Genomic DNA, 12606 nt, shown 5'->3' with positions numbered 1-12606 from the left:
ATTTGCATGGTTTACCAGGCTGTAAAACTAAGGCAACACCCAATTTACATAAACCTCTGAAAGGCAACAGAGAAGCACATGCTTAACACAGACTGTCTGTTAACCATGTGTCTCTCAGCTTGATAATCAGAATTAAATGCTAGCATTATATTAGCCAGATGTTCTCCTCAACAACACTCTTCTGTGGTTCCTTTCCATTATGTATAGAGCACACATGGTACAAATTTTCTAGCCTGGTCAGAGCTACACACCCCAAACAAGAATATGCCTCAATGCAAGTCAAAAATTGTATCAGCTACAAAAGGGAAATGAAGCATGTTCCCTCATCTCTGATAGATCACTGCTTGTACTTTTTGCTCCCACCAAAGTTGATTGCAAACCTTCCCCCTGGGTCCTACCACCAACAGCTGTTGACTCAGTGGGAATAGGACCGATCCCATCATTCTCATAAATGGCAAGTGTTGTTTGACCAGGCTTCAGCTGGAGGAGTAAAAAACTACATTCAGTGACTGAAGGTATATCCTTTAGATTGCATTGACTGAGGAGATACTTCTCTTCTTGAAAGGAAGTAGTTTCCACATGAGCAAGCAATGCCTCCGATTCTGCAGGTTCATAACTGCTTTATTAATTGTATTTTCCTATTCTGACTTTTCACACAAAATTGGCTATTTTCAAAATAAGCAAATCATAAATGATTTTTTATTGCAAATTTCTTTCCAAAAACCTTAATAAGCTTAGGTGCTCCTCATATCTGTGGAGTAAATATAATATTTTCCAACATAAATGTTAATGTCCCTTTTGAACATGAAAGAGATTTAATTTTTTCTAGTAATGAAAGTTATGTTAGCCAAACAGGTAATTTCCAGTTCTTCCAAGAGTTTGTGTTTGGGAAAAGGAGCTGACAGCTTTGCTCTTTAATGAAATGGTTTCCCGTGTTCATTGTACATACTCCCGAACTGCAAGTTCTTTCAGGGTAAAAACTCGTATGGGATCTTTTTTTGCCTTCCATTCTTCCAGTTTTTCTTGCAAAGACAGAAAATCCTTGCCAAGTTCATATGCCAAAGGGATCATTGCTTCTAACAATGGAATATAATACCTGTGGCTGGTATGCACACGAAGGCGTGATAGAGCTTTTTCTCCATATTCAAAGGCACTTGCTGGGTTTTCCAGATCCTTGTGGCACACCACGATAGCACAGAGAGTGGGGACAACTGAGACAGGATTGCCTCTTGTCAGCCTTTCCTGCAGACCAATGACTTCTAAAAGGATTTCCAAAGCTTTGGTGTAGTGGCCACCCCGCAGGCAACCATATGCTTCCTGAAGCTCCAGTCTTGTTAAAAAGTCAATAAATTTTTTTGATCTTCGGATATATTTCATTGAATATAGAAGTCTCAGGTAGTCCTTGAAGGCTAATTTTCTCTCATTGATTATTTCTTCTGTGAAGTTCCCTGTTAGAGTTTTTTTGGGAAAGGCCACATCTTCCATTTCTTCACTAAACTCCTCCAGCAGATTTCTGTGCAGCTTCTCAAAATCTGAATAACGCCGTTCAATTACAGACTTGTTGCTGTCAAAACTCCCTGTTTGCAAAATGATGATTTTATACATCTAAAACCAATAAAACAGAAAAATACGCATGAGAAGGACCATTCTAGCCCCAGTGCAGTCAGATTTTGTCTGTTATTGCTATGGCTTATAGTAGTGCTGCTGAATCAGTTGCTGCCTGAGATTATGGTGCGTGGTCAGCGTAGGCCTGATCTTTGAAGTGTGCAGCCATCAAATTAATAATTCCCACCTCCTGCTGTTTTGGACTTTTGTCACCAGACTTGGCCTTGGCATGTAAATAAGTTGTAGATAAACAATACACTAACAGATCCCATCCAGCAAGGTGCTGGGAGTGGTGAAGCAGCACCAGACTGAAGCGTGTAAAATCACTTACAAAGCGTTTCTGTAGCTGTACTTTGTTTATAACAGCCATGACTGCTGCAATCAATCATCTTCAGTGAACTGAATGGCTTTCCCAGACCTAATATTGAATGTAATCTATTTTACATTGGTCGTAATACTCAGAAATGTTGTTTGTATCAGACATTTCTAGGGATTTGGGGGTGTTATTAATGCTGTGAAAGAAGAAGGACTATTTGGCAGTAATATTTGGTGTGTGCAAAAATAAGATGGAGGAACTCCAAAGCCTTTTTTCCCATCTAAATCATTGTCCTGTTATTCAAACTTACTTGGCATATAAATAATGCAAAATATGTGACATTTCTACAAAAATCTGTTTGCTATACAAAATCTTTCGCTAACAGCAAGGCTGTCCCACACTAACAGGACTCAAGAGTGCCTTCCTCAGCTCTTCACTAGCCTCAAAATGACAATAATAAGTGTGTTATGTGTTGTACAAATAGATTCTCCTCTGGTCCTGGTCCCAGCACAGTGATGCTGAGGAAAGGCCAAATTCCTAATGTGTTTAAACCAGTGGAGCTCCACTGAGGCCTGCTTAACTGTGTCACTGTACACCAGCTAAGGACACGGACGGTTGACCTTGCTGGCCTTTGGAGGATGACCATGTTCACATTCAACTTCGCCCTGTTCACATTGAATTATGCAGGAAATGCAGTTCTACAATTGCCAGTTGTTTTCTTTGCTGCTGTTGAAGGGTGCAAACCTGTACTAGCACTAGTGTCTGTCTCATTATCTTCCCTGGTTTTGCTTAAAGACAAATCCTCTCTTTTAATCTTCATAAATGATCTTTACAGGCGCTCCTTGAAAGGTTTCCAAATTTGAGCTGACTTCTCTGATCTCTTATCATTTGTAAGCACGGTGACGTTTTCCTATACTTTGTCCTGCTCCCTGCTGAAAATTGTGTATGTGCCTGATGCATATCCAAAACAATCATAAGAGCAATTTTTTAAGCTATCATTTTATCAAGGGCAGCTAAGTGAATAATTTACAAGTACTTGTTTTTTTATTTGTGGAGTGTGCATGAAAAAGGGAAGAAATACCATTTAATTACACTATCATTCAAATTGACTAAATTGTTGTTGTAATGTAAATCTTTTTGCCTAGGCATGTAACTTATGACTAAGTTTAACTACTTGCACATACACTGAATGATACTCTTGTTCTCATAAAGTTAATAATAATATAATTTTTAACTGTTCAACAAGCTGGATACTGTTGAATGTATGCAAGAATGGCAACATCTCAGTAGGTGTGTATAGCATGCAACAAGACCTTAGGACAGTCTCCAGAACATTTACCTGCTTCAAGTTCTGCTGCATCATGCAGTATCAGCAACACTAGTATGATTCTTAGCATTTTTCATCTACAAATTTCAGGGGTTGTTGCAAACAAGGCATCTGAATTTCACAGGAGTACTCAGAGAGACTTACTCTAGATCAGTCCTCCTCAAGGCCAGGAGCAGGATCAGAAATAAAAACCAAGCGTCAGTACTGTGAATAAAGATATAAAAATCCAACCCGTTCTGTTGTTCCTGTCCCTCATACTCATGTTTCACCTTAAAAATATGACAGAAATATGCCATCTAATGGAGCTCTAGGTAGGGATGGCGAACTATCCTAAGTGATCTAGCTGGAGGATGTCTTAGACATTGTCAGCATCAAAGGATTTTGCGCTTGTGCTAACATAAGTCTCTGATGTGGAAGTTATATAAATGCAATACAGTTGCTGCAGCAGGCTAGCTCAGTGGAAGTGTAACTATATTGATATATTTATACCTGTGTGAATTTCCTTAATTTTGACAAGCCTCTGGGTGTTAAGGACACTCAAGCTACTAATTTACTTGATATTACTCTTCCACTGCTGCAGGTTTTGTGACCTGATTGTCAGAGGTTTTCTTTTAGGGGTAGATTCCACCAGCTATGCCTATACGATCAGCGAGAACAGGTTCTACTCAGTATGATCATGGGTTGCAAAACTTGGCCCTCAGTAAGGCTTTCATGTAGTGAGGCATGCTGTGTGCTGCGCAGACCCCTGTAGAGTGAATAAAAATTAATGATCTTCTTACATATTAATTTTTTAGCTTACCACATATTTAGATAAGTGGTGCTCTACAATTCTGGTTGACGGGATTTCAAAAAGGAGTTTGACTTGTCTGCACTGGCGTTTTTCATTCCTCCAATATTCCTGAAGCTCTTTAGTGGTCATTGACGAGTTGGGACTTAGGGATGCATTGGAATCTAAAAACAATATAGTTGGTATTTCAAATTATAATCTTTACATTTGAAAGAAAACTCATGCCTTTATTGTGAAACTGTGAGCCTAGAATTTCTGTTGCTGTAACAGTAAGACTTAAAGACCGATAACATAAGCGATTTCACTGCTAATAACGACAGGTCCAGATGCTTTGAGGAAAGCTAGTATGGTCTGAAATTTTGAAAGATACCAAATCAGCTGCAGAATACAAAGTTATAGAAAAAATACTGACAAGAAGTATTGTATGACCAGTTTGTGACCTTGGTCACAGTTTGAGCAGGAGGTATGCTTCACCAACCCAGAATTAGCCCCAAGAAATGTGGACTCAGTCTTCTGAATCAGATGTTTCTCCAGGCTTCTTTGTTGCTAAAAGGAGACAGTACAATGCAGCTGCAAATTCAGACATATATTCAAATGCTGACCCTATCCAAATATTCGGTTCGTGCAGTAACAGGTGAAAGCTGAGAAAACATGAATATCCTAACCTCAAAGGAGGAACTCAGATAACCAGTTCAGCCGAAGGAGAAATTGTCACATCCCCTTTTTCTTTTGTACCTGAACTGATGCCACAGTTCAGCTACAAATATTTTGTATACCTCCTTCCCTTCCTTTTTCTCTTCCCCCACAGCCACACACACACAAAGATACATACAAATGCATCTATAAAAATGTAGGACAGCTGGTTGAAGAGTTTGCTTACAGGGGAATTTGATGTATCTTTTCAAAAGGGTGATTTCTCCGTCTTTGAAATCTACTGACAACAGTTTTCATCAGGTGGCATATAGGCTAGCAAAGTGGATAAAAGAAATGGGATATTTGTATTTCAGTGGGCATACCAGTCCCAATTTCCAATCAATAATGTCTCTGTCAATGCAGTCACCTGAAGTCAGTCTGCAAAGTAACATTCAGACAATGGAGGTGAATGACCACAAATGAATGGGAAGATAACAGCTTGATGCAGAAATAGAATTGTAAAGGCACCGTAGTACTCCTTCAGTGGCCCCATTTTTACATGTTCTTAATCATTTAGCCATACAGTTTCAATTATCAAGGCCTTTAGGGTTTGGATCAATCTCTGCAAAGCATATATTTCCTAAGAGGGGTGGTGTTTTAGACATCTTTGCAGGCTGAAAATCTTGATAAGATTATATATATTTTGGATTATATATAACGTTATTTAATAACAGATAACAGCAATCTTAGGCATAGTAAAAGTTCAGTGCTGCCTCTTCGTAAGGCGTGTGAGAGACTACTGCTAGAGATTAGCTTTAATCTTGGTGTCCTTGGTGATACAGCCAAGAAGTTCAGTTTTGTGATGTACAGAAAATGCGCTCCCGAGACAGGCCATTTGATGGTCACTGTTTTGGTCCCTGGTGTGTAAATAAAATCTGGAATACATTTTAGGCGCAAGGGATTTAAAAGGAAAACTTTGTGTGTGTATATACATACAAGGACGTGCATCTGTTTCACTATCACTATGTTATGACTAAAAATTTAATCAAGGCTTATTTTCCATGGAGTATAGCAGTGTAAATCTGAGTGCTGCTGCAACAAATAAAGCAAAGTTATTTATAGAAAAGATTAATGGCATAAATAGCTACATGAAAAATAAAATTAAAGGATAGCATCAACCTTGCAGGTCATCTTTTTCCAGGTTTTCTTTTCTCCCTTGACATGAAATTTCAGCTTGCGGTTCATTTTGTTCTTCATCAGATGGACTTGGGGTAGAAAACGTAGTAATCTTGCTTACAGCTTCCAGCAGTTCCCTTTCCGTTGTGCAGTGTGAGTCTTCGTCCATTGCAAGCTATCCCTGAAAGATGACAAAAAACATGGCATTTCTTAGTAGCATGCCTTTAAAACATCTTTAAAGTCTGGTAATTTTTTTTTATTGACTTACTCATTGTTCCCTGTGAATTGTATGAGGGCAACTGTAGTTTCATAAAAACTAAAGTAATAAATAGAAATATCTATATAGCTACCACTGAAGAACCATTACTATTACCATTACCACTGAAAGTGTTTGGATATCTTTTTGGCAGATTAAAATTAAACATGAAAACCATAAGAAGCTACGTTGAGTAAGATTAGGTGGGGAACTCCATTCCCCACTCTTATCCATGAGAATTTTGCTGTAAACTTCCCTGGGGGCAGATTTTTTTCTCCTTGTATTTTTCCCTCAAGGTTGCAAGTATGAGTTCAGATGAACTAAAACCTTGGAGATAATTAGTATAACTAGCAGCCTGGCTCCCTTACACTGCTAGCATTTACTGTTCCCAAGACTCCAAAACTTGCCATGTGTTCTTAATCACAACCTGTAGGGCAAAATAGGGCGATATCTAAAATAGTATAATACTTTTCTCATATTTCAGTTTCAAGTTCTCTCCAGAAACTTGTCTCTGTACTATGAGAACAAAACAACTGGATCTGACAATGGCGAGGTGGAAGGACAACTGAGTTTTCTAATTATTATACAGAAGCATTCTCCTTTTACTTGTCTCTTTAACCTATATGCTGTGCTTGTAGATCTCTATGCCTGTTCTGCTAGGACTACTGTTTTACCACATACTGATAGAATGCATAACACAATATACTTCTAGTCCATAGACCATTCTGGCCATTCTGCTGCATAAATGTCTCCCCAGGGTGGTTTTTTTTTAAAAAAACAAACAAACACAAAAGCCTACCTGTTACATCGTTGTGTCATACTAGCAGTTGAAAAAGTTCTAAGAACTTCCTAACAACTTTGCCAGGGTGCTGTGTTCTGTTAGTTAGCATGAGAGATGTGTTGCTTACAATACAGCCAACAGGTGAAAAATCAAATAACAGAACAATCTACTTTTGAACAAAACAAGTCCCTCTGCTACAAGTGTAAAAATAATGCCCAAGCAGTGGTTGTTGGGTGATGAGAGGGTTTTGGATAGGGATGTTACTACGTATCGTTTTGCCTCCGCTTGTGTATCACACAGTTAAGCAGTACAGAGGTGAGGAAACTGCTAAAAATCATTGTAAAGTCTTTTAACTAAGCTACTATTTATTTTGAAATATTAAAAAAATCCAAAACGATACAAAACCCCTGAAACAAATTACACATTTTTTCTTCGAACAGACACTCATCCTGTTCCGTTTCAGGCTAAATGCCACTCCAGCTGCCTCACTGAGCTGTAAGTGACACTAGAAACGAAAGGGCACAGAATGCTCACCTGGAAACTGCTGAAGAGCTTTTAGTTGTGGTGCATGTGTAGTCTGGACGAAGTCACGAAAAGCCTGCTTCGCATTTTCAAAAAGCAGAAAAATGTCCCTGTGTTTTCTTCTAACGGGCACATTCTGTGCTTTACAAAAAGGAAGGAAGAAGACTTGATTAAATCAGACTTCCTCGTCCAATTGGCTCACTGGTTCAGTGCTGAGTGATTACGCACGAAATTTCCTATCTGCCTCGAACAGCCCTCGAACAGCCCTTGCAGTGCCTGCGGCTGAGGCAGGGCCTGCTGTCCGCACTGCAGCTCCAGCAGCACGGGCAGGCTTGCAAACCCCAGCCTCAGGATTACACATGCAAACACGATGTCTGGCAGAGGAAAGAGTTCAGCAGTAAATACAATTACAAAATCAATGTAAACTTCTCTGCATGGATTTCTGATACCAAAAAAACCCCACACTTAGCCAAAGAAGAGATTAGGAAAAAAGAGCCAAATATGTAAATGTACTTATGTGGTAAAATATGCCCTTTGGGACATCTTTAAAATACAGACTTAACATCCACTTCAGGAAAGAAAATGTAGATGGTACAACAATAAATACCTCACTCTATGTAAACTTGAACTTCTGACAGAAATCCCAATTCTGCACAGTGCTTAAACATACGATTAATTTCAAATATCTGCTTAATTAAAGTTCAAGAAGGAGCATTATCATATCTGACATGACTACTAAACTTTAAATGGGCTTATGTGTGTGCCTAAAATTAATCCTGTGCATAAATGCTTTGTTGGACTGAGGACAAATTGAAGAATGATAATCCACACGTCCTTTGGCCCGGATGCTTCCTTTTGCAGTTCCCTTCACTTTGGAAATTTGCTTTAAAGCATGAGGATAGCTGTTTCTGGGGTGAATAATATGGATGCTGTCTTTTTTTAGTAATGTAGGTTTCCCCATTGCCAAAGCTCACTCACTGAAAAACCAAGCCATTTTAATGCAGCACAAATGTGGGAGGGCAAACATCCAAAGGACCACATGGATCCTGCCCCACACATTCCTTTAGAACAAACAATTTAAAATAATGTAAAACCAGGGCCATAAACTGGCAGTGCTTCTCTTCTGCTTTATTTGCAACATAAAACAATGCCAACTTTAACTTGGACCCAGTCTAAATGTAGAAGTTTTGCCAAAATAGCTGTCAGAATGATGAAAAATCACTCCCATGCAGCTACAGCCACACTGGCGAAAGCCCTAGTGTAGATGCCGTTATATTGGCAGAGTCCCTTAGCCAGTTTAGCATGTTCCATGCGGAAAGTGATTTAAGTTACACCAGAAAGAAATCTGTGCTTGCCAATACAGCTCTAAGGTGTAGCTATACCAGCCAACCCTTTTAAGTGTAGACAAGGCATGGGTCTCTGGCTCAAGTCTCATTCCTTTAAAGTTAGATTTATGGGTTTGGTTACAATTGTGAGCAAAAACCAAGGGGGATTTCAGTGCTTTTCACTCACGCTGACAGTTCACAGATGTATCTAAGCTTTGAATTCTGAAACTGTTAATTTATGTGTTGCCAAAAAGCAATGTATTATTTTGTGATGCTTAGCGCTATTGTCCTGCTCTTGATAAAGCTAAAAGAAAAGAGGAAAGTATATTTTTCAGTATATTAAGTATGACCTCTACTTCCAATTATTTCAGAATAAGTAAGTCCTAGTCAAATTAAAAAAAAAAAAAAAAAGTGTAATCTGTTATTATGAGCATGGCTGACTGATATGAAATAATTTACAAGTCACGGGTGTTCTGCAAGAATTCTGCCAGCCTCAATATAGCCCGCTGTTATGCTCACAGCCTGCTCCCGAAAGGGTTCCTTGCACCCAGGAGCCGTGACACCCACAGTGGGTTTAGCAGGCTGCTCCTCCTCAACCTGCTCCCACGAGCTTGGGTTTGGTCCAGACAGCCCCTGGCCTTTCACTGGGACCCAGTGTTGTTAGTCTGGCAGCATTTCCCTTTCCTAAGCCTCTACTTGATTAGCACATTCAAAAAAAGTCTAGCATATACGGTGATGTTTGCTAGCAGAATGCGTAACTAGTGTCTGTCTTTTTATACTTTCAGTTCCGCTTCCAACAGTCAAATGCTGTGTAAAGGGTTAAGCAGTGGGAAGGGGAACTTTCACAATGGCAGCGTACCATTCTGAGATGGGCAAGTGCGCTTACACCACCGATTTACCTGACTATTCATAAAACTGTGGTAAATTTTAATGGAAAAGCATACTGTCATAGTCAGTGACGGAAAGGGATCCTCATGCACTGGCTTCTTCAGAGTTTGTATTCTGTGAGAGCACTGCCTTTGTCTGGCATACATAAACAGCACACTGTTAAATGCATCTACCAAGGGATATGGCAAATGAGCGCTCTGCACTAACATGGGAGCGAGGCGCGGTTAAAATCGTAACACTGCAGCGCATAAAAGTGGTTGTCATAGGAGTTAGGTCCTCCATACCGATTTAAGATGAAAGGACCCCTTTTTCCTAAAAGTCCGAAAAGTTAGTCTTCCTAGACTAACCTGGAAGTTCACGTCTAAAACTTGGTAACCAGCCACCAGATGAGCTAGCCTTGTGATGCCACGTTAAGGATGCCTGTATTGAAGGACCATGTTTGTGCTTTTGATAGGTAAAGAACCAGAAGGGATTGCGGCAATAGTGTAAAACATCCTGCCTTGATTTATACCCTGATTTGGGCAGTTCACATTTTCCCAATCAGATAGATTACATAAACCCAGACAGACACAAGAATTAACCATCTAATACAAAGCTGGTATCAGCTTGAAAAATTGTGAGATAAATCAATGTTATATACAAACTGCAGTTTACTGCCAGTTTTTATTGGCATTTTATTATAGGCACAGCAAGGTCTTGTTCTTGTTCAAGAATGTGGCTGTAATATCCCTATTACAAAACACTCTTCAGCTTCTGTCCTAGGAAATAGAGCTTCAGGCAACCTCATAGTCTGTGCCGCTTTTCCCTTTCAGGCCCCAAACTATGTAACTAAACCTTACTTATTTTACCAAATCATTCATTAGAACTGTAGATAATCAGAAAAAACAAGAGGAGGCAGAAATAACATAGTTGTCCAAGTTCACTCTTACCACATAACTAATATTTAGAAAGTGCTGTGATGTTGTCTTTGATGCTTCTACAAGAGCCTTTCCTCTCTTTTTTAATGCAGCTGGATAAATACCTACCATTTCCGTGTTTGAAGTAGCAGAAAAATTCAGCTGTTCTGCATGAATATTCTCCACTTGGTGCACTGGGGTGACGCTGTGATAAATGAATACCATACTCCTATCCTGGCACAGCACAAAATTCTGTTCTGTGCTATTTATATAATGTTTAATTGTATAGTGTTGTGTCATTTGAAAGTGGAATTTGTTTACCATACTTCATTATTACAAAACACGTCTCTCTTAACAGGAGTGTGGTTTAAAGAAATAATTTGCTGCTTAATGGCAAGTATCTCGTGCTGGCGTTACTGACAGGGTTTTCAACATGAAAGAAATGTTAACAGGCCCATTTTACACTGCCAAAGCCCTGTTATCACTCTACAACTCCTTTATACTTCTAAGGGAGTACGAAGGAGCTCTAGAGTAAACAACAGCCTTGGCCTGCCTTTCATCTGCGCTTGCCAGTGAGGCAGGGCTGCACTGCGCGCCCAGCGGGTCAATAGCACATTCGCTCGGGTTACATCTCACAAGCGCCCTTGGGTCTGTAGGATGACAGGCTTTCTCCGTGCTCTACGATGGTCAGTTTGGTTAAGTACGTAATAACATGGACTAGAGAAATATTTTTAACTATTTGGTTTTGAGTTATTAGGTATACCACGCGTAGTCAATTTCTATCGAGTATTTCGATATTTTATTCTTGTAATGTGTCTGTCCCCTTTTATTCTCAAATATAATTATGGTGTATTTAGCCTAATACTTACAGTCACGTTCCATGTGTAATTTACTTAAACCCAAAATGTAAACATAATGACATTTGGGATAACAGGATTTATCGCAGACATGCTAATGCGTTTTGTAGTAGCATAAAAGGCAGCTCTGCAAACGGAAGAAAATGCAGCTGCTGTGTATAGATAGCCACCTTGAGGATTAGCAGAACATAGCTCGGCTTTACTGTGCGCCCTTCTGCAAAATGAAGAGATGTAATGTATAAATCTTAGTGTCTTTTCACCACTATTTATTCTTTAAAAAGTAAATGTGACTTTAAAATGCAATTTTGCTCTTAAGTGACTAAGTAAAATGATTAGTGTGAGCATTCATTCCATAGTAGATGGAATCTCACCATTTCCTCAGGAGTTTCCAATAAACTCCTGCTGGTTTCCAACACCCAGACTGTGTCCTTTCCATCCTGCACATACCCACAATAACAGAAGCCGGTGTTGTGCCTCCCTGCCCTCCTGCCAAAAGCCGCGGTAGTGACCTGTGTGGCATCAGAGCTCAGGAGTGGGCACTCCAGCCCTGACGGGGGCTGCTCTGGATCTGCTCACTTGATCTAGATTCTGGAGATCTATAGGGAACAGCCTCTACTTTAGCTAATGTTGAGCTGCATGTGTTACTAAATTGCAGAAAAATATGTATTAAAGGAATGTTGAAGATACCAAGAAATTAGGAAAGTGTTTATCTGTATGTCAACGTTGTTGTAACCACCTTAGGTACTTGATTACATGCTTTTTTTTTTTTTTTTCCCCCCAAAGACACTTCTTAGTAGGAGGTCCATTTCTAGCACTACCGAATTTCAGAAGTGTTTTTAAAAAGAAATTTAAAGCATGAGTTTAGAAAACTATGTGGTTAAAAAAAAAAAATCTCTGAAAACAAATACTGTATTCTGGAAATGCTAAATGAATGAACAGAACCTTTAAACATAACTGTCCTGTTGAGCAACTCTTCTATTCTGGAGTTCATTCTTTCATTAAGGAGTTCACTATATATAAAACGCACTGACGCCAAGTGGGTCAGACAGACCAGCACCCAGGCGACAGTCGCGTTCAAAAGTAGGTCGGTTAAAGAGGAGCTGCATTCGGCTTTTATTAAATCAAATACCCAGTAGCATTACTTACATTCTCTGAGCGTAAAAGCATTTCAAAACTGGTAACGGAAGGCAGACGGGGTGCGAGCCCAGGAGCAGGCCCGGGGTCCCCCCCAGCCGCC

The 12606-nt window shown here is 39.6% G+C and overlaps 1 protein-coding gene across 1 annotated transcript; it reads right to left on the bottom strand.

Moving 5' to 3' along the window:
- Positions 1–835: 835 nt before the first annotated feature.
- On the bottom strand, positions 836–6013 carry SNX20 (sorting nexin 20). Its single transcript, XM_009885067.1, has 3 exons — positions 5848–6013; positions 4048–4199; positions 836–1605 (listed from the first exon to the last, which is right to left on the bottom strand). The coding sequence occupies exons 1-3, from the start codon at positions 6011–6013 to the stop codon at positions 937–939; spliced, it is 987 nt and encodes a 328-aa protein (XP_009883369.1). The 3' UTR covers positions 836–936.
- Between the last annotated feature and the right edge of the window lie 6593 nt (positions 6014–12606).

Source organism: Charadrius vociferus, unplaced genomic scaffold (genome assembly GCF_000708025.1).
Source record: "Charadrius vociferus isolate BGI_N301 unplaced genomic scaffold, ASM70802v2 scaffold475, whole genome shotgun sequence".
Classification (NCBI taxonomy): domain Eukaryota; kingdom Metazoa; phylum Chordata; class Aves; order Charadriiformes; family Charadriidae; genus Charadrius; species Charadrius vociferus.
Note: the sequence above shows the minus strand (reverse complement) of the source record. Positions and strands in the feature narration are given on the sequence as shown.

What these genes read in the sequence shown, in the direction of transcription:
- SNX20 (XM_009885067.1), bottom strand. Translation starts at nt 6,013, where the DNA reads ATGGACGAAGACTCACACTGCACAACGGAAAGGGAACTGCTGGAAGCT. An exon ending in GGAAAAAGATGACCTGCAAG is followed by an intron (nt 4,200 to 5,847) that starts GTTGATGCTATC and finishes TATTGTTTTTAG; the next exon opens with ATTCCAATGCATCCCTAAGT. An exon ending in ACCACTTATCTAAATATGTG is followed by an intron (nt 1,606 to 4,047) that starts GTAAGCTAAAAA and finishes TATTGGTTTTAG; the next exon opens with ATGTATAAAATCATCATTTT.